Genomic DNA, 23,026 nt, shown 5'->3' with positions numbered 1-23,026 from the left:
CCAGCGGAGCGCATCACAATCAGTAGTCCATCGTCTTTATCACCACTGTCTGACAGATGCCGTGTGAAACGTGTCACGTGACAACAGTGTACAGAGCAAGGCTTAATTGCTGTATGTTTCAAAAATAATTAATTAATTGGATGCAATAGTGTCTTTTAAGAGTCTCGTAGATAGCTACATGGAGCTGAGAAAATTAGAGGGCTATGCGCTAGGGAAATTCTAGGCAGTTTCTAGAGTAGGTTTCATGGTCGGCACAACATTGTGGGCCGAAGGGCCTGTAATATGCTGTAGATTTCTATGTTCTATGTCGAAAAGGGGAATAAAGAAGTAGTGTTCAGAATTTCAAAGACGTAGGGTTAGGGTGGTAAGTTGTGGGTGTGCTATGTCGATGCTGGTAACTTGTGGCTGCCCCCAGTACTGTGTTGGTCGTTGAGGCAAGATGTCACATTTCACCCCATGTTTCAATGTACATGTGACAAATAAAGCAAACTTTTATTAAAGATGGGAGCAGGGAGAATGTGGGCCTTCCTCCCAAAAGATGTGGTCAAAGGACGATGGCAGAGGTGTTTTCAAAAGGAAATCGGATGAGTGGAGGAGAGAAGAAGTGACAAAAGGATTGGATAAATGATGGACGTGGGTCTGCGGAGTGTTGGGAGATCCCATGAAGGGTGTAGCTACATTGATCATTGTGTATTTGTACAGAGTCACTGTTTAATCAGGACAAGAGTCACTGTGTAACAGTGCAGAGCCACTGTGTATTCAGGGTGAGGGCCACTGTGTGATTGTACAGAGCCACTCTTTATTTAGGCAAGAGTTGCTATGTGACTGTACAGAGTTGCTGTTTATTTCAGGTGAGGGTCACTAATTATGCAACTGCACAGGGTGAAACTCCCACTGCAGGAGGTACCCCAGCTTTAGCAGGAGTTTTTGCGAGTCTGGGGATTAGTCACATCCAGTCAGAGTGCTCCTGCGCCAGTGGGGAGTGGTGCTGTGCAGGTGAAGCAGACTGGTCCCCATCTCATCTCAGTGGGTGTCAGGGAGCCTTGGGAGTGTGGAGAGACCCAGGCTGTGCTAATGCCCAACTCAGCTCATGGGACCCAAGGCCCGAAAGTTCTCTCGGGGGAGGGTCCCACATAGCATAGGCCATCTTGTGGAGATGCCCGCCATACTGTTTTGTGACATGCAAGGCAGTTCTTGTACAGGCTACTCTTGAACACCTTTCGTTTCCTTGCCATAGAGGTCTGTTTTACCATCTGGCAATCAGGGATGTCCCTAGTGGAAGTCTCTCTTTGTAAGGGTCCTTCCCCTATACATTGGGGACCTGAGATAGAAGGTGTTGCATAGGGTAGTGCCCTGTCAGGGTGCGGGTCACCGTGTAACTGTACAGAGTCACTGTGTAACTGCACAGAGTCACTGTTTGTTCAGGGTGAGGGTCACTGTGTAACTGCACAGAGTCACTGTGTAACTGCACAGGGTCACTGTGTAACTGCACAGAGTCACTGTTTGTTCAGGGTGAGGGTTGCTCACTGTGTAACTGTACAGAGTCACAGTTTATTCAGGGTGAGGTCACTCCATATGCACTTTAGAGGGTCATTCTGTACTTAGGTTAAGGATTACACACCTGGGGTTCAGCATTTACCAGAGTGGATGAGATGACTGTGTGATTATCCCCCCTCCTCCCTCGCTCCCTCTCCCCTTGATTGTGCCTCTCTCTATCTCTCCAACTCTATATCACACTTTTGCTGCCCAACTGTCCGATTGCCTGTCTGTCCATTCCTCCCCAGAACCATTCCACTTTATGCAACCCTCTCCGTTCGTCCCTCATGAAGACTGTCACTTCCCTCCAGGCCAACTGCACATTCCCTGGAGCCACTCCCGCAGGCTGGCTTACCAAGTCAGCAGTGGTACTGTAATACAGGATATTGTTGTTGTTGTCGTCCATTGACTCCCTCCCCGCACCTTGCGGGCTGTGCCCAAACCCCACTCTCCCCCCATAGCTCGGCTGACTCCAAGAGACCCTTCTCCTGCAGTCAGAGCTCTCTGTGTCTGCGCCGGGGTGAGTTGCTTTAACAGATGTTTCACTCCATTTGCAAACATCTGGTGGGCCGCTCGAGGCAGGCGGAGAGGAGAAGATGGATTGTGTCTCAGTTGGTGGCCAGGGACAGTCAGACAAGAACAGAGCCTCTGCTTGCAGTCTGAGATGCATGTTAACTGGCCTTTTCCAAGAAGACAGTAATCCTTCACATTGACAGTACTGTCTCACCCAGTCAGTTCCAAGCTAATGTTTCCTCTGGCTGGCAAGGCTGGAACACTGGGTCTCCGTCTCTGAGTAACCGATGGAGACAGGAAGAAATATCTTCTCCTGCATGGTGTGTGAATCTTTGGATCTTTTCCCCAGGAATGATGCAACAGGATGGACCAAATTCTGTCTCTGGGAATGATATGGGGGAGGATAATACAGTGCTGGAGTCTCACAGCACAGGAAGAGGCTTTTCAGCCCAATGTGCCCATCTGGGCTAGTACCATTTACTACAGAGAACAGTACAGCACAAGAACAGATCCTGTGGCCCACAATGTTGTACCTACCTCATTACAACGTTTACTAGTTCCGATTAAACTCTCTCCATATCCCTCTACTTTCTGCACATCTTTGTGCCCAAGAACTTTTTAAATCCCTCCGTCGTCTCTGCCTCCACACCACCACTGGAGGCATGTTCCAGGCATCCACCAATCTCTGTGTGAAAACACCTAGAACAATGCAGGCCCTTTGGCCTACGACCTTTTAACCTGCTCCAAGATCAAGTCTAACCTTTCCACATGGCCCTCCATTTTCTGTCATCCATGTGTGTATCTAATTTTCTTAAACGTGTTTGTCAGTCTTTGTGTGTAGATTTTCATTGATTCTATTGCTTTTCTTAGTTTCCTGTAAATATCTGTAAGATGAATCTCAAAGTAGTATATGCTGATTATATACGTACTTTGATAATAAATTTTACTTTGACTTAAATGTCCCTAATGTATCTGCCTTGACCACCACCCCCAGCAGCATGTTCCATACACCCACCACCCTCTTTGTTTAAAAGAACCTGCCTCTGGCATCCCCACCCGTACTTTCCCCCAATCATCTTATGATTATGCCCTCTCTTATCAGCCATTTCCCCTCTGGGCAGAAATTCTCAGGCTGTCCACACAGTCTATGCCTCTTATCATCTTGTACACTCCTATCAAGTCACCTCTAATCCTCCTTCACTCCAAAGAGACATGGTCTCTATTCCAGACTGCATCCTGGTAAAACGCCTCTCTAACGTTTCTACATCCTTCCTATAATGAGGTGACCAGAACTGAACACGATATTCCAAGTGTGGTCTAACCAGGGTTTTACGGAGCTGAAACATTATCTTGCGCATCTCCCTTGAACTTAACCCCCTCATTTTAAGTGCATTTTCCCCGGTTTGACTCACTATTTCTATATGTGTACATATCAAAATTTTTCTTAATGGTCTTGATGTGAAAATTTAGCCACAGTTTCACCAAATGCTGGAACAGGGTCTTCGGGCCTTTCTTCTGTTTGTGCTTTCCCTTAACATTCACAGATCAGTCCATCACAGCCCCAGATATGCTCAGTGGCTTGGTGGGGATATCTAAATGTTCCACCCTCTCTGCCCCAGAGTTCTGACCTCTGACCTGAGTCTCTGCCCTCCACCCCCCAGGTTCCAGCATCTCCTAACTGAGCAAGCATCTCTGCTTCTCATCCTTCTCTCTCTCCCGCTGGTCCTCCAGTCTTTCAACACCCACTTCTCCTCCCACCCCATCACCCACACACTTCTTCTGCTGGCTCCCTTCCCTTCCCTTCCCCTCACCACTGTTCCTATCTGCCCTCCCACCTTCCCGATGTGGCTCCATCCTCCACCTTCCTGTCCTATCAGGTACCACCATCAGTAGCCCTCTGTCACCTCCACCTCTCACCTCCCAGCCTCTATCACTACCACACCACCTCCTTCATCTGCCAGCATCTCCCTCACCTGGATCCACCCATCACCTGACAGCCTCGATCACTACTACCCCACCTCCCCGCCTCTATCACTACCTCCTCACCTCCTCTATCTGCCAGCATCTCCCTCACCTGGATCCACCCATCACCTGCCAGCCTCTGTCTCTATTCCCACTCTACCCTCCTCCATCTGCCTATCACCTCCCTCACCTGGATCTACCCATCACCTCCCAGCTCTTGCTCCACCCCTTTCCCTCGCCTCTTTAAATTTGCCATCTCTCCCTGTTTCTTTCCCCTTCCCCACCCACTCTATCTTAAAGATTAAAGAGAAAAAGGTTATCATTATTTGCCACATGTACATCAAAACATCGGAACGTACGTGAAATGTTGCATTTGAGTCAACAACCAACACAGCCGGAGGTGCCGGGGGCAGCCGGCGAGTGTGGTCATGTTTCAGGCACCAACGTAGCGTGCCCACATCTCTCTAACCTGAATCTGCACGGAGTGTGGGAGGAAACCAGAGCACCCGGAGAAAACCTACACCGTTACGGTGAGAGTGTAACAGTAGTGGGAATTGAGTCCTTATCAGTGGCACTGTAAAGCATTACGCTAGCCATTATGCTAACGTGCTGCCTAAAACTGGGCCCTCTCTCCATCTGCTCTCCCTATCTCTCTCCCTTGGTTCCTTTCCTATCAGGTCCCACCATCTGCAGCCCCCTGTCACCTCCACCCATCATGTCCAGGACTCCACCACTATTACCCCCCCTCCTTCCTTTCCTCCTGTCTCTGCCTATCACCCCTCCACACTTGGATCCTCCTCCCCATCACTGCCAGCTCTCGCCACACTTCTTCTACCCATGTCTTGATACTGGCTATCATCCCCCTGACTTGCAGTCCAGGTGAAGGGTCTCGATCTGAAACGTTGACTGTCCACAGAGGTCACCTGACCTGCTGAGCTCCTCCAACAGTTTGTTCGTTGCTCAAGGAAGCAACTGCCCTGTCAGTCTCATGTGAGGCTGAGGGGTGACCTCATAAAAATGGATGGAATTCTGAGAGGCATAGATCGGGTAGAGAGTTCTTTACCCAGAGTAGAAATGTCAAATGCCGCAGGGCATGGCTTTAGGGTGAGAGCGAAAAAGTGAATACCTGCAGGCTTCTCCACCTCAGGTTGGGTAAGACTAGAACTAGAGGTCATTGGCTTAGGTTGAAAGGTGAAATAGTCAATGGGAACTTGAAGGGGACCTTATTTACAGGCTGCATGGTAATGTAGTGGTTAGCATAACATTTTATAGTGCTGGCTGTAAAACTGGGATTGAATTCCGGCTGCTGTTTGTCAGGAGTTTGTACAGTCTGCCTTTCGCTGTGTAGGTTTCCTTCAAATGCTCTGGTTTCCTCCCACATTGCAAAGATGTGAAGGTTAGGGTTGGTGAAGGTTAGGGTTGTGAAGGTTAGGGATGTGAGGGTTAGGGGTGTGAAGGTTGGGGTTGGTGAGGGTTAGGGATGTGAAGGTTAGGGTTGGTGAGGGTTAGGGGTGTGAAGGTTGGGGTTGGTGAGGGTTAGGGTTGTGAAGGTTAGGGTTGGTGAGGGTTAGGGTTGTGAAGGTTAGGGTTGGTGAGGGTTAGGGTTGATGAGGGTTAGGGATGTGAGGGTTAAGAATTGTGAGGGTTAGGGTTGGTGAGGGTTAGGGATGTGAGGGTTAAGGATTGTGAGGTTTATGGATGTGAAGGTTAAGGATTGTGAGGGTTAGGGATGTGAAGGTTAAGGATTGTGAGGGTTAGGGTTGGTGAGGGTTAGGGATGTGAGGGTTAAGGATTGTGAGGGTTAGGGATGTGAAGGTTAAGGATTGTGAGGGTTAGGGTTGGTGAGGGTTAGGGATGTGAGGGTTAGGGATGTGAAGGTTAAGGATTGTGAGGGTTAGGGTTGGTGAGGGTTAGGGCTAGTTGGTGAATTGTAGGCATGCTGTTTTGGTGCTGGAACTGCGGTGAAGCTTGCAGGCTGCCCCAGCACATCCTCAAAGATTCAAGGTAAACTTATTTTCAAAGTTTGTCTGCAGTATACAACCCTGAGATTCGTCTTCCCACAGACAGCCACGAAACAAGAAAACCGTGGAACCCGATCCAGGGAGAACATCAAACCCGCAATGCGCAAAGAACAAATTGCGCAAACAGTACAAAAAGACGAGCAGTAAACAAGGAATATAAAACACCAGACCTCAAGTCATCGAAACAGTGCAGGAATATTCAGTTCAGTTCCATCCAGAGCCGCGTCGTTCGTTGACTGCAGGCCGCCCCGATTAAAACCACCCAAAATAGCAACAAAAAAGGAGCAACCAGAGCCACATCTCAATGTGAACCAGAGAGTCCAATTCACAAACCACGTTGATTAAACCTTGCCCAAGACCTAGGGGTCCAGAATCGTCCTCCAGCACCATCAAGCACAGGCACTTTCCTCTGGCAGCAAAGAGCGAGAAAGAGAGACCGGTTACCTGCAGGCAGACGGCACTGAACACCCGCGCGCCTTCCGCTCTCATCCTCATTTCAATCTTCCTCATTTCAGTCTTCCTCATGCTTTAATCGGTGGTGGGATCAATGGGAAATGGAGTCGCTCATGGGCTCGCGCCCTGTCTCCAGGGTTCTTGGCCTCATGGCTACACACTTTGCTTGAAACCTCACCGAGCTCCCTCAGAGACAAGCACCAGGTTGCTCAGTCGCCCCAAAAACGCGCCATCAAGAAACGACGCAAATGATGCATTTCACTGTATGTTTCAATGTTCATGTGATAAATAAAGATAATCTCTAAATCTCTTGCACTACCCTCTGAATGAGATGAGTGTGGAACAAGCTGCCAGCTCAATTGTAACATTTAAAGTTCAAAGTACATTTATTATCAAAATATGTGTAAATTATACAACATTGAGACTTGTCTCCTTATAGGCAGCTACAAAACAAGAAACCCGAAAGAACCTATTTTTAAAAAAGACCCAATGCGCAGAGAGAGAAGAACAAAAATCGCGCAAACAGTAAGAGCAAGCAACAGCATTCAGAATGAAAATGTGTCTGTAGACACAAAGCCTGGATCAGGCCCACAGCGTCACCCTCAGTCCGTTACACAGCAGGGCAAATGGCCACAACGCTCACAGACCCAAAGTCCGCAGCAGCCTCACAGCCTCAGCCACAGTGCCTCGGAGAGCGGAGGAAACATCGTGGAGCAGTGAGCAGAACCGGTTTGACCCTCGACACCCGCAACTTTTGAAGCTATACAGCCCAGTGTTTAAATCATACAAGCACTGGGTCGTGCCTCACACTAGAACCCAGGCCCTGTTGCATCATTACACTTTGGGCCTGGACCTGCCCCCACCACCGTGTTCTGGCCCGTACCCGACCTTACCAAATCAGCCCAGCACTTAGATCAACCACACTTCACTCTCTGATAGGTGGATTGGCTCCAAAACTCCTTTGCTCCAACTTTTCTCTGCTTCACAGGTTCCGATGTCATCTTGACCGTCTCTCGACCTCCCTCCGACCACTCCTCCTCGAACATGCCTCGACCTGGCTGTGAATTTGCATCGCACTCGCACGCCTCGACCCTCGTGTCAGCTTCGATTTCGCTTGGCTCTTCATTGTTTGCAGTGATTGTTTACCACAATTTTCTACAGAAAGAGGCATTTAGACAGATATAGAGTATAGAATAGTACTGCTCAGGAACAGGCATTTGGCCCACAATGTTGTGCCAAACCATCAAAAGCACCCAAAAACTAATCCCAAACTAATATAATCGTCCATATCCCTCCATCTTACTTACATCCATGTGCCTATCCAAATGTCTATTAAAAGACTCTAATCTATTTGCCTCTACCACCATACCAGGCAGCACATACCAGACATCCACGACTCTGAGTGGAAAACCTAATTTCTCACATATCCCTTGAACCTACCTCCTCTCATCTTCACTGCATGCTCTCTGGTATTAGATATTTCAACCCTAGGAAACAGATACTCTCTGTCCTCTATATCTATGCCTCTCATAATCTTGTAAACCTCTGTCAAATCTCCCCTCAGCCTCCAGTGCTCTGGAGAAGACAACCCAAGTTTATCCAGCCCCTGGTGATAGCACATATCCCTCTAAGCCAGGAAGCAATCTTGTAAACCTCTTCTGCACCCTCTCCAAATCCTCAATATCCTTCCTATAATGGAGTAAACAGAATGTGGCCTAAATCAAGTTTTATAAAATTGTAACAACACCTCTTGACTTTTGAACTTGCTGCCTTGACCAATAAAAGCAAGCATTCCATAACCCTTCTGAACCGCCTTATCGACCTATGTAGCCACTTTCAAGGAGCTGTGAACTTGGATCCCAAGATCTCGCTGCTCAGCAACACTGTTAAGAATATTGCCCTAAACAGTGCACTGTCTCCTTGCATTTGTCCTACTGAGGTGCAAATCCTCACATTTATCTGGGTTAAACTCCATCCGCCCATATCTGCAACTGATCCATGTTGCGCTGTACCCTGTGCCAGGAGACATGTGCACGGGCAAGGAATGGAAGTTATGGACAAGCAGATGTACAGGTAAAATTTGAATCATGCTCAGTTCCAATATGGTGGACAAATGGGCCTATTCCTGTTCTGTTCTGTGTTCTGTCTGTACCTTGCAGCTGGGGCAACGGCAGTGTTGATAGAGAAATGCAGAGGACCCAGAATGCCTGCTGCATTCACCAGCAATTTTTATGTATGTTGGTTCAGGAATCAGTCCTCAAATTAAAATTGCTGCTGAGTACCAGAATTTTAAGCTGATTGGAGGGAAGTCTAGGAGGGATGTCAAAGGAAGGATTTTTTACACAGAGAAAGCACTAGAGTGTGGAGGTAGATACATGAGGGACATTTAAGAGACTCTTGGATAGGCACATGGGTGATAGAAAAATGGAGGCTATACGGGAGGGAAGGGTTCGATTTGTCATGGAGTAGGTGAAAAGCTCAGTACAACATGGTGGGCCGAAGGGCCTGTAATATACTGTGCCATTTTGTTATTGCATTCCCCCACCCTGTCACAATGAAAAAAATCAGGGTAGCATTGGGTGTTACATTAGTTAAGAGCATAATTGCACAAGTATCAATAGAAGCGATTACCTGTCAGTTTCCAAAGAAACTCACGTAAATGACCTCCCGCAGTGAAACCGGCCACTTGTGTCCTCAAGAGACAGTGGTGACTGAGCACTGCCGAGAGATTACATGGGACCATTTTTGTTTTTTTTTAGACTGGTTCAAGTGAAAGAGGGTGAGAGGTGATTTGATAGAGATGTACAAGAAGATGAGTGGCTTAGGTCAAGTGGACAGCCTGGCCTTTTTCCTAAGACAGAAATAATTAATATGATGCATAATTTCAGGGTGATTAGAGGAAAGTATAGGGGGACTGTCAGAGGTAGGTGTTTGATACAGAGAGTGGTGGGTGCATGAAGTGCCCTGCCAGGCTTGGTGGCGGGCAGGTTCATTAGCGACATTTAAGAGACCCTTAGGTCGGTGCATGGATAATACAAGTTCCTGTTTATTGTCAACTGGCTGTACATATGTACAACCAAATAAAACAACATTCCTCCAGTGCACCCACAAAACAAGTAATACTACCACAAATTAGTTAATAAAATATAATTCAAAGTGCATGCAGTGTACAGCAAAGGTAAACAGTAAAAAGGGCAGTAAATAGTGAAATAGCTTACTGACCTAGTAACGAAACCTCGATGGTGACATGGTATTCATTAGTCTCACAGCCAGTGGAAGAAGCTGTTACCCACTTTGGCAAGTCCTAGCCCTGATGCTCCTGTACCTCCTTCCCGATGGTAGTGGGTTAAAGAGATTATGGGATAGGTGGTAGGGACCCTCAACAATGGTTTGGGCCCTTCATATATAATGCACCCAGTAAATGTTACAAATGGGGGAGACACTGGTGATCCTGTCAGCAGTTTTTACTGTCCTCTGTAGGGGTCTTGCAGTCCAATGCCTTCAGCTTCCATACCACACGATGATGCAGACAGACGGGACACTCTCAATTGTGTTCCTGTACAAAGTTGTTAGAATGGGGACGGGGAGCCTTACACACCTCAAGGTTCTCAGAAAGTGTAAATGCTGCTGTGCCTTCTTGACTAGTGAGGCGTTGTGGGTCCAGGTTAGATTGTCCTTTTTGTGCACACCAAGGAACTTTGATGTGCAACGGAGAGTGGTCAGACTGTGCCTTCCTGAAGCCCACAATCGCCTCTTTTTGTCTTGTCCACATTGAGATGCATGTTGTTTTCACACCATTTGACAAGCCTCTTTATCTTCTCTCTGTACGCTGACTCATCATTGTTGTTGATGAGGCCAACAACTGTTCTATCATCGGTGAATTTGATGATGTGGTTTGAGCTGTATCAGGCAGTGCTGTTATGAGTCAGCAGTGTGAGCAGGAGGCTGTTTACGGTACTGTTCAAAAATGGAGGACTATGTGGGAGGGAAGATGGTGTTTGTTTAATATTTCAGCAATATTTGAGGAATATTGGAAATATATTGTGCGCTAATTCACATAAATCATTACGGGTTGTATGTAAAAGTATGTGAATGATGTACGTCTTTACACCACCATGTCATTTGTGCACACCTCACTAAAGTAAGAAAAAGCATATACTAATTACTCTGGGCTCCCATGTCGTTTTTTAAATTAATTTATGGAGTTACAAAACATAAAAGTAATGACGAATAAGTGTAAAAGCAAACCTGAGATGATTACTTACCAGTGGAAGCTCAGTGAAATGATTGAGTTTTTAAAAATCGCAGGAAGTTCTTTTCTTCGGAACAGCAAATATTCTTCGCAAGGGGCGAGAGATGGTCATTTAAAAAAGGCAGAAAATGGATGAAATTCATGGATTTATAAATAGTACTGGGTGATTAAAAATAAATAAATAAGCAAAAATGGCTGGTTATATTGGAAAGATAGATGCACTGGATTGCACAAAAGATAACTGAAGGATGTTTGCTGTGCAAATACAGCAGTATTTTAAAGCAAATGAAATAGCCCAGTGCAAAGTGAGCGCCAATTTTGTGGAGTGTAATAGGTTGAAAAGCATACAGTTTGCTTAGAGGTTTATCTGTTCCAACCAAACCAGCCAAAATGAGCTTTGCTGATGTCATGAAAGTAATGTGAGAACATTTAGATTTGAAACTATTGCTGATTGCAGAACGCTATAGGCCTCATAAAAGGAATCAAAAGGAAAGGGAGTTCATTTCAGCGTACGTCGCTGAATTGAAGAGATTGAGCATTGGCAGTTCAGTGGTGAACTTAATGATGCACTGAGAGATTGTTTGGTTTATGGAATATTACAAGGAAGCATTCAAAAATTACTCCCAACTGAAGCACACCTCACATTTAAAGGAGCAGTTGAAATAGCTGTATCAATGGAAACAGCAGACAGAGATGCAATTGAGTTGCAGTCAGGAATTAAAGTGAGTGTGAACAAAATTGCAGCATTTAAACAGAAACCGACCTGGCCGAATATATTGTGTTACAGTTATGGAAGGGGTTCAGATACACAAGACCAATGTAGGTTTAAAGGTGAACATTGCAGAAAATGCAATAAAATAGGATACATACAACGAGAATGTTGTGTGGATAAAAATAAATGGACTTGACAAGGAAGATAGAAAAATCTGATAATGGTGAGAGTGACACAGGACTGGCTAGCCTTGAGATTTACAATATGAAATCTAACAATAGACAAGCAATATGACTTACACCAGAAGTGAACAACAAAATAATTAAAATGGAATTAGACACTGGCTCAGCTGATTCAGTTGTCCTTGAAATGAGTTTGAATGACAGTTTGAAGATGCTGAGCTGAAGCCTGCAGATATCCAACTAAGAACTTGGTGCGGATCGTGTTGCTGTTGCATCAGAGAGGCTTTAGAGGAGTTGATGTGCAAGGGAAGTGTGCAGTCTAACAGTGAGTAATCATAGTCACTTTTCTTGTGATCACATGAACCTGTTGGACGTTGTTAATGTGGAATGCTGCAAGTCTGATTCACTGATTTACTGGCAGATGGTAGGAGCAGACAGCAGGGGAGCTGCATGGCCTCAGTTGTAGTGAGGACCAGGTCTCGAGCTGCGATGTCACCTGCTCAAGTGAAAGGCATTGGATCGGTGCACTTCACTGTAGGCGGCGTGGCGCAGCGTCCAAGCTGGAGTCGGTGCTGCCCCCCTGTGTTTGCTCGGCAGTAGTTAACTGCAGACTGCTGCAACGTTCGTAGACTTAGGGTCTTGGGTATATTTTTTGTGTGGCTGTATTTTATTGATATCTTGTAAGTGCCTGCTATCCTGTATGTGCCATATGTGCCTTGTGCTGTGTGTGATTGTTGGTACTGTGTTTTGCGCCTTGGCCCCGGAATAACGTGGTTTCGTTTGGCTGTATTCATGTATAGTTGAATGACAATTAAACTTGAATTTATACTGGAGAAAAGATAACTCCAGTGGGAATGTTATTTGTAACTATGAAACAATTAACAACTCCCGTTGGGTTTGTAGGTTGTAAAAACAGGAAGACCAGCATTGTGGGGCCATGAGTGGCTGACAAAACTATATCTTGATTGGAGATCCATCCATCATCTGCATGCCACCTCCCTTGCAATAGAGTCAACTGAAAGCGGATTGAGCAGGGTACTGGGTGATGCCACAGCGGTGTTCAAGGATGGCATTAGAAAACTCAAGCATATCAAGGATAAAATAGTGTTAACTGAAAATACCACACCCAAGTTTTGCAAAGCCCATCTGGTTCCATACCATCTGTGATAAAGGAGCCAGTGAGCTAGATCACATGGAGGCTGAAGGAATTCTTTCCAAGGCTGAATGGAGTCCGTGGGTAACACCTGTGCTCCAGTAGCCAAGAAGAATGGGTCAGTCAGGATCTGTTGTGATTTTGAAGTCACCATCAACCCAGTATTGTAAGTGGCTCAATACCCTCTGCCCAGGATAGAGGATATCTTTGCAAACCTTCCTGGAGGGAAACACTTCAGCAAAGTGGACAGCTGAGGTCAACCTACAGATGGAGATGGAAGAGGAGTTCAAAGTGTTTCTCACTGTTAGCTCTCACAAGGTGCTTTAATTCTGTGAAAGGCTTATTTTTGGAGGGGCACCTGCACCTGCACTCTGTCGAAAAGCTATGGGCTGGGGCTACAAGGCTGCTCAGGCACTCAGTGTAACCTGGATGACTTCATTGTAACTGCACGACAAGGAACATCTCCAAATTCTCAAAACAGTGTTAAAATGTTGAGAAGGTTATGGGCTCAGAGCACAACGCAACAAGTATGAATTCTTTAAACCAAGCATCACTTACTGTGGTCACACTATTGATGCACAAGGATTACACGAGTGTGCTGAGGAAATTCAAGCAGTGATGCCAAAGGACATGTCACAGTTGCCATCCTTTTTTAGGATTTATCACTTGCTCCTGCCAAACCTGGCTACTGTATACTGCACCTCTTGAACTGATTACTACAGATTGGGAAGAAATGGCAATGGACAAAGCAGTATGAGGTGGCCTTCCAAAAGGCAAAGGAAATGGTGATGTTAGAGGTTGTACTCACACATTATGATCCACATCATCCAGTGAGCCTTATGGTCTGGGTGTAGTCATGTCACATATTATGAGTGATGGAAGTGACTGTCCCATAGTCTTTGCATCTTGTTCCTTTACCGCTGCAGAGAAAAATTACTTACAGATCGACAGAGAGGCCTTGAGTCCTATTTGAAGTGTAGAACATTTCAACCAATACTTGTATGGGGGAAGAGTTTACCCTCATTACTGGTCATCCACATTTTCGATCCTCAGATGGGTGTTCTGCTAACTGCAGGAATGCAGGGATGGGCTCCGTTTCTAGGAAGGCACAATTACAAGATTGAATGCAAGAGGATGACTAATCATGGAATATCCCATTTACCCTTGGAAAAGGAAATACCTGAAAATTTATATAAGAGGACACGCCTCTTGACATATTCTTCAGAACACAAATCAAGAGACTCCCTATTATAACAGGGATTTTCCAAAGGGAAACCAGAAAAGACCCCACACAGTCTGGGGTCTACATGGCCATCCAAAATGACTGAAATGGGCAGCAGAAACTCCCATCCCTCATTTTTACAGCACCGGGATGAACTTGCCCCTGACAGAGGTTGCCTTATGTGGGGTTTGAGAGTTGTTGTACCGTGCAAACTGAGAGCTGAAGTGTTGGGGGAGCTACGTGCCGGTCATCTAGGTGTGGTCGAGATGAAGGTGTTGGCTCGAAGCTTTGTCTGGTGGCCTGGAGTAGATCAGCAGATCGAACAGCTTGCCATGCACTATTTGGAGTGTCAACACATCCAGAAGAAAGCTGTCAGAACCACTTACTGTAGACCCAGAATCAACTCCTACACCACCACAGAGGAGGCCCCTGAACCTGAGATTATGAGAGGCATAGATAGGGTGGATAGCCAGTACCTGTTTCCCAGGGCACAAATAGCAAAGACCGGAGGGCATATGTACAAAGTTAACGGAGGGAAGTTTAGGGGAGACATCAGGGGTAAGTTTTTTACACAGAGGGTTGTGGGTGCCTGGAATGACTTGCCAGGGATGGTGGTAGAGGCTAGAACTTTAGGGGTATTTAAGAGCCTCTTGGACAGGCACATGGATGAAAGAAAAATAGAGGATTACAGGGTAGTGTAGGTTTAGTACATTTTTTTAAAAGGAATATATGGGTGGGCACAGCATTGAGGGCGGAAGGGCCTGTACTGTGCTGTAGTATTTCACAGCCACAGGTCTTACCTACAAAGCAGAGTGATCTGCTCTCCCACAAGAGTAAGAAACCTTCAGCAGTGATTAAATCTTTAGGTCTGAATGGGACAATTAAAAATTTACTCTGCTGTGGGTGTCTATATAGCAGTTGTATTAAACAGTATACTGTATAAAATATATGTATATAAACTGCGATGCATTCTATATTGAGTTGGAGTTTATAGCCAGGCAGAGAGTAGAGTTGTGTTTTTAATATTTGAGTAATATTGTAAAGGTATTGTTTGATTTAAGCATTCTTTGTTTAATTAATTTCAGGTTATGTTTAAGAATACGTCATTACGCCACCACATCATAAGTGCCTCATTAAAGTAAAAATAAAGCATACACGAGTTATCTCTGAGCTCTCGTGTCTTTCTTTCGACTAGTTTATGGAGTTACGAAACATAACAGAAGGGTTGGATTGATCTTAGAGTAGGTTAAAGGGTCGGCACAACTCAGTGGGCTGAAGGGCCTGCTCTGTGCTCTACTGTACTATGTTCTATGTTTAGTTACTGAGTTCTTGTGCACTGTCACAATGAAAGATTCAGGATATTCCAACCTAGAGGCCCCAAGTACCAGTGAACATTATATTATGTAAGTACATCCATGTACAACATTGTGGGCCGAAGGGCCTGTACTGTGCTGTACTCTTCAATGTTCTAGGCAGGATGTATACGAGCTCCTTAGTATGTATGGGTGGACATAACCTGGAGAGGGGGTCTGTTTTTAAAAAGCGACACCACCCAGCATGTCAGTCTTTATCCAGAATCCCTGAGAGTTTTGTCCACAACTTCTCCTGTGGAGACCCACACTCTTACAGAGGATGTGAAGGTCCCTGAAAGGGAATTTTGGCCCTGGAGAGGTCCAGACGAGGTTTACAAGAATGCCCTTGGGGATGAAAGGGTTAACACATGATAAGCATTTGATGTCTCTGGGCCTGTACTCGCTGGTGTTTAGAAGAATGAGGGGGAATCTCATTGAAACCTCCCGACTATAGAAAGGTTTAGAGAGAGTGGATGTGGAGAGTATGTTTCCTATAGTGGGGAAGTCTAGAACCAGAGGCCACAGCCTCAGAACAGAAGAATGTCCCGTTAGATGGGGATGAAATGAGGAGGAATTTCTTTAGTCAGAAATGGTGAATCCGTGGGATTTGTTGCCACAGATGGCTGCAGAGGCCAAGTCATTGGGTGTATTTAAAAGGAAGGTTGATGGGTTTTTGATCTCTAAAGGTGTCAAAGGTTACGGGGAGAAGGCAGGAACACAGGGTTGACAGGGATAATAAATCAGCCATGATGGCATGGCAGAGAAGATGATGAGCCAAATGGCCTACTTCTCCTCTTATATCTTATGGGATGTATGGGCTGGTTCTGCTGTGCTGTTAACTCTGTGTTTCTCCCCCTCTCCCCTCCCCCGCTCCCCTCTCCTTCTCCCCCTCTCCCCCCTCCCACCTCCCCTCTCATTCTGTCACCCTCTCACCCCATAACCCCACTCCCCCTCTCGCCTCATACGCCCACTCCCCACTCCCCATTCCCCACCCCCCTCTCCCCTCTCCTCCTCCCCTCTCTGCTCTCCCCGTCCCCTCTCCCCCTCACCCTCACCCTCTCTCCCCCTCCCCCCATCCCCCCCCACACTGACAGACACACGGAGAGACCGCTGTAATTACCGGCTGACACGACAGCCTCGATTGGACAGCGGGCAGCAGGCCGGGGGCAGCAAAGCACACAAGGCGGTGGAGGGGGTGCAGGTCAGCGAGATCTGGCTAGGACAGCTGGCCCCCGAAAAGCTGCTGAACTCCCTCCTGGAGGCTGAGCCCCCCAATCTCTACTCGCTAAATCGCCCCAACAAGCCCTTTACCGAGGCCTCGATGATGATGTCACTGACAAACCTGGCTGACCGCGAACTCGTGCACATGATCGCCTGGGCCAAGAAAGTCCCAGGTAACCCAGGCAGCCCATCTTCACCACCAGCATAGCGCACTTTGCTCTGTGTCTGACCCCAGTAGTGTCTAATGGGACAGTGTGGAGGGAGCTTCACCCTGTGGCTGACCTCAGGAGTGTGTGGTGGGATAATATGGAGAGAGCTTCACTCTGTGTCTGACCCTGAGAGTGTGTGATGGGATAGTGTGGAGGGAGCTTCACTCTGTGTCTGACCCCTGGAGTGTGTGATGGGACAGTGTGGAGGGAGCTTCACTCTGTATCTGACTCCGGGAGTGTGTGATGGGACAGTGTGGAGGGAGCTTCACTCTGTATCTGACTCCGGGAGTGTGTGATGGGACAGTGTGGAGGGAGCTTCACTCTGTATCTGACCCTGGGAGTGAGTGATGGGACAGTGTGGAGGGAGCTTCACTCTGTGTCTGACCCTGGGAGTGTGTTATAGGACAGTGCGGAGGGAGCTTCACTCTGTGTCTGACCCTGAGAGTACAATGGGACAGTATGGAGGGAGCTTTATTCTGTGTCTGACACTGAGAGTGTGATGGGACAGTGTGGAGGGAGTTTCACTCTGCATCTGACCCCAGGAGTGTGTGATGGGACTGTGTTTGACCCCAGGTGTGTGTGATGGGACTGTGTTTGATCCTGGGTGTGTGTGATGGGACTGTGTTTGACCCCAGGTGTGTGTGTGATGGGACTGTGTTTGATCCTGGGTGTGTGTGATGGGACTGTATTTGACCCCAGCTGTGTGTGATGGGACTGTGTTTGATCCTGGGTGTGTGCAATGGGACTGTGTTTGATCCTGGGTGTGTGTGATGGGACTGTGTTTGATCCTGGGTGTGTGTGTTGGGACTGTGTTTGATCCTGGGTGTGTGTGATGGGACTGTGTTTGACCCCAGCTGTGTGTGATGGGACTGTGTTTGATCCCAGGTGTGTGTGATGGGACTGTGTTTGATCCTGGGTGTGTGCAATGGGACTGTGTTTGATCCTGGGTGTGTGTGATGGGACTGTGTTTGATCCTGGGTGTGTGTGTTGGGACTGTGTTTGATCCTGGGTGTGTGTGATGGGACTGTGTTTGATCCTGGACTGTGTGACGGGGTGAGTTATCTCCAACATTTCCTGTATTGTTGCTGCCCAACCTGCTGAATCCTGCCAGCCTTCTGCCTGATTCCTGAGCAGTTCCTGCATGGGGTGAGTTGCTGGCGATGTGTTTCTGGGCGTTGCAGGCAGATGTGGACCCTGCACAGTGCACCCAGTGCATGTTGTGTTTCTCTCGGCAGGCTTCGTGGAGCTGGACTTACACGACCAGGTTCAGCTGTTGGAGAGCTGCTGGTTGGAGGTTCTGATGGTGGGGCTTATGTGGCGATCCATCGACTACCCTGGCAAGCTCTTCTTTGCTCCTGATCTCATCCTGGACAGGTGAGGGGGTACAGTATGCTCCGACCTCTGACACTGGCCCTCTACCCCGTTCGGAGATGTGGCCAGTGAGAGGACAACTGGTCCTCCCTGCATACTTATGTTCCAAGCCCTAACCCTCTGGCTGTAATGTTCTATGGACAGTTCACTGGTGTACGTTGCTCCCCTGATTGTCAAGTTCAGACAGCGATCTTGCCTGTTTCCCTTAAATGTTTCACCTTTCACCCTTAACCTATGACCTCTGGTTGTAGTCCCATCCAATCTTAGTGAAAAAGCCTTCTTGCACTTACCCCTCATACCTCTCCAGCTTTTTCCTGCTCCTGTGCAGTGGTCCCTCCAGACCAGGCTGTGAGGCAGCCAATTACAATGTTCTCCATGGTACATCTGTAGAAATTTGCAAGAGTCTATGGTGACATAACAAGCCTCGTCAGACTCCTAATGAACTATAGCCACTGTCATGCCTTTTTGTAATTGCATAAATATGCTGGACCCAGGATAGATCCTCAGAGGTTGACAGCCAGGAAATTGAAACTGCTCACCCTTCCCACTTTAGATCCATCTGTACACCTCATCATCATCTGAACACCTCCTGACCACCTGTACACATCATCACCTGTACACCTCATCACCACCACCTCATCACCACCTGTACACCACCTCATCACCATCTGTACACTTCGTCATCATCTCTACACCTCATCATCATCTCTACACCTCGTCACCATCTGTACACCTCATCATCATCTGAACACCTCATGACCACCTGTACACATCATCACCTGTACACCTCATCACCACCACCTGTACACCTCATCACCATCTGTATAGCTCAACATCACCATCAGTACACCTCATCATCACCATCAGTACACCTCCTGTTGATCATCTGTACACCTCGTCATCACCATCTCTACAGCTCATCATCATCTGTACACCTCATCATCTGTACACCACCTCATCATCTGTACACATCATTACCACCTGTACACCACCTCATCATCATCTGTACACCTCATCATAATCTGTACACCTCATCATCATCTGTACTCCTCATCACCACCTGTACACGTCATCACCATCTATACACCTCATCACCACCTGTACACCTCATCACCATCTGTACACCTCATCACCATCTGTACACCTCATCACCACCTCATCACACTCTGTACACCTCATCAACATCTGTACACCTCATCATCACCTGTACACCAACTCATCACCATCTGTACACCTCATCACCATCTGTACACATCATCTGTACACCTCATCACCATCTGTACACCACCTCATCATCTGTACACCTCATCACCAACTGTACACCTCATCACCATCTGTACACCTCACCATCATTTGTACACCACCTCATCACCATCTGTACAACACCTCATCATCATCTGTCCACCACCTCATCATCATCTGTACACCTCATCACCATCTGTACACCTCATCACCACCGGTACACCTCATCACCATCTGTACACCTCATCACCATCTGTACACCTCATCATCATCTCTACACCACCTCATCACCATCTGTATGTACACCACCTCATCACCACCTGTACACCGCATCACCACCTGTACACCGCATCACCATCTGTACACCTCATCACCATCTGTACACCTCATCATCATCTGTACCCCTCATCACCATCTGTACACATCATCATCTGTACACCTCATCATCACCTGTACACCTCATCACCACCTGTACACCTCATCATCACCACCTGTACACCTCATCACCATCTCTACACCTCATCACCATCTGTACACCTCATCATCATCTGTACCCCTCATCACCATCTGTACACATCATCATCTGTACACATCATCACCTGTACACCTCATCATCACCATCCGTACACCTCATCACCATCTGTACACCACCTCATCATCATCTGTACACCTCATCATCATCTGTACACCTCCTTACCACCTGTACACCTCATCACCATCTGTACACCTCATCATCTGTACACCACCTCATCATCATCTGTACACCTCATCATCACCATCCGTACACCTCATCATCATCTGTACATCACCTCATCACCATCTGTACCCGTCATCATCTGTACACATCATCATCTGTACACCACCTCATCACCATCTGTACACCTCATCATCATCTGTACATCACCTCATCACCATCTGTACACGTCATCACCACCTGTACACCTCATCATCATCTGTACACCACCTCATCACCATCTGTACACCTCATCACCCTGTACACCTCATCATCATCTGTACATCACCTCATCACCTCATCATCACCCGTACACCACCTCATCACCATCTGTACACCTCATCATCACCATCCGTACACCTCATCACCATCTGTACACCACATCATCATCTGTACACCTCATCATCATCTGTACACCTCATTACCACCTGTACACCTCATTACCACCTGTACACCTCATCACCATCTGTACACCTCATCATCTGTACACCACCTCATCATCATCTGTACACCTCATCATCATCTGTACACCTCATCATCACCATCCGTACACCTCATTATCATCTGTACATCACCTCATCACCATCTGTACACGTCATCATCATCTGTACACCTCATCATCATCTGTACACCTCATCACCATCTGTACACCTCATCACCCTGTACACCTCATCATCATCTGTACAAAACCTCATCACCATCTGTACACGTCCACCATCTGTACACCTTATCATCATCTGTACACCTCATCACCATCTCTACACCTCATCATCATCTGTACACATCATCATCTGTACACCACCTCATCATCATCTGTACACCTCACCATCTGTACACCACCTCATCATCATCTGTACACCTCATCACCACCTGTACACCGCCTCATCATAATCTGTACACCTCATCACTATACACCTCATCATCTGTACACCTCATCATAATCTGTACACCTCATCACTATCTGTACACCTCATCATCTGAACACCACCTCATCACCATCTGTACACCTAATCATCATCTGTACACCTCATCACCAACTGTACACGTCATCACCATCTATACACCTCATCACCATCTGTACACCTCATCACCATCTGTACACATCATCTGTACACCTCATCACCATCTGTACACATCATCCTCATCTGTACACCTCATCATCACCTGTACACCTCATCACCACCTGCACACCTCATCATCACCATCCGTACACCACCTCATCATCTGTACACCTCATCACCAACTGTACACCTCATCACCATCTGTACACCTCATCATCATTTGTACACCACCTCATCACCATCTGTACACCACCTCATCACCATCTGTACACCACCTCATCATCATCTGTACACCACCTCATCATCATCTGTACACCTCATCACCATCTGTACACCTCATCACCACCGGTACACCTCATCACCATCTGTACACCTCATCATCATCTCTACACCACCTCATCACCATCTGTATGTACACGACCTCATCACCACCTGTACACCTCATCACCACCTGTACACCTCATCACCATCTGTACACCTCATCATCATCTGTACCCCTCATCACCATCTGTACACATCATCATCTGTACACCTCATCATCACCTGTACACCTCATCACCACCTGTATACCTCATCATCACCATCCGTACATCTCATCACCATCTCTACATCACCTCATCATCATCTGTACACCTCATCATCATCTGTACAACTCATCACCACCTGTACACTTCATCACCATCTGTACACCTCATCACCATCTGTACACCACCTCATCATCATTTGTACACCTCATCACCATCTGTACACCTCATCATCATCTGTACACCTCATCATCATCTGTACATCACCTCATCACCATCTGTACACGTCATCATCATCTGTACACCTCATCATCTGTACACCACCTCATCACCATCTGTACACCTCATCACCACCTGTACACCTCATCACCACCTGTACACCTCATCACACTCTGTACACCTCATCATCATCTGTACACATCATCATCATCTGTACACATCATCATCACCTGTACACCACCTCATCACCATCTGTACAACTCATCACCATCTGTACACATCATCTGTACACCCCATCACCATCTGTACACATCATCATCATCATCTGTACACCTCATCATCATCTGTACACCTCATCACCATCTGTACACCTCATCACCATCTGTACACCTCATCACCTTCTGTTCACCTCATCATCACCATCTGTACACCTCATCATCACCATCTGTACACCTCATCATCATCATCTGTACACCACCTCATCACCTGTACACCTCATCACCAACTGTACACCTCATCACCATCTGTACACCTCATCATCATTTGTACACCACCTCATCATCATCTCCACACCACCTCATCACCATCTGTACACCACCTCATCACCACCTGTACACCTCATCACCACCTGTACACCTCATCACCATCTGTACACCTCATCACCATCTGTACCCCTCATCACCATCTGTACACATCATCATCTGTACACCTCATCATCACCTGTACACCACATCATGACCTGTACACCTCATCATCACCATCCGTACACCTCATCACCATCTGTACACCACCTCATCATCATCTGTACACCTCATCATCATCTGTACACCTCATTACCACCTATACACCTCATCACCATCTGTACACCTCATCATCTGTACACCACCTCATCATCATCTGTACACCTCATCATCATCTGTACACCTCATCATCACCATCCGTGCACCTCATCATCTGTACATCACCTCATCACCATCTGTACACGTCATCATCATCTGTACACCTCATCATCATCTGTACACCTCATCATCTGTACAGCTCATCACCATCTGTACACCACCTCATCACCATCTGTACACCTCATCACC

At 46.9% G+C, this 23,026-nt stretch overlaps 1 protein-coding gene across 5 annotated transcripts in view; it reads left to right on the top strand.

The window, feature by feature from the left end:
- esr2a (estrogen receptor 2a) overlaps nucleotides 1–23,026 on the top strand; it is a 254,930-nt gene that overhangs the window by 119,985 nt on the left and 111,919 nt on the right. For all 5 annotated transcript variants that reach the window (XM_072272202.1, XM_072272229.1, XM_072272192.1 and 2 more), the window contains exons 5-6: nucleotides 16,453–16,752; nucleotides 18,024–18,162. In XM_072272202.1, coding sequence (XP_072128303.1) covers nucleotides 16,453–16,752; nucleotides 18,024–18,162 — 439 coding nt within the window. The remainder of the gene's footprint in view (nucleotides 1–16,452; nucleotides 16,753–18,023; nucleotides 18,163–23,026) is intronic.

The sequence above is a fragment of the Mobula birostris genome, chromosome 1 (assembly GCF_030028105.1).
Source record: "Mobula birostris isolate sMobBir1 chromosome 1, sMobBir1.hap1, whole genome shotgun sequence".
NCBI lineage: Eukaryota > Metazoa > Chordata > Chondrichthyes > Myliobatiformes > Myliobatidae > Mobula > Mobula birostris.
Note: the sequence above shows the minus strand (reverse complement) of the source record. Positions and strands in the feature narration are given on the sequence as shown.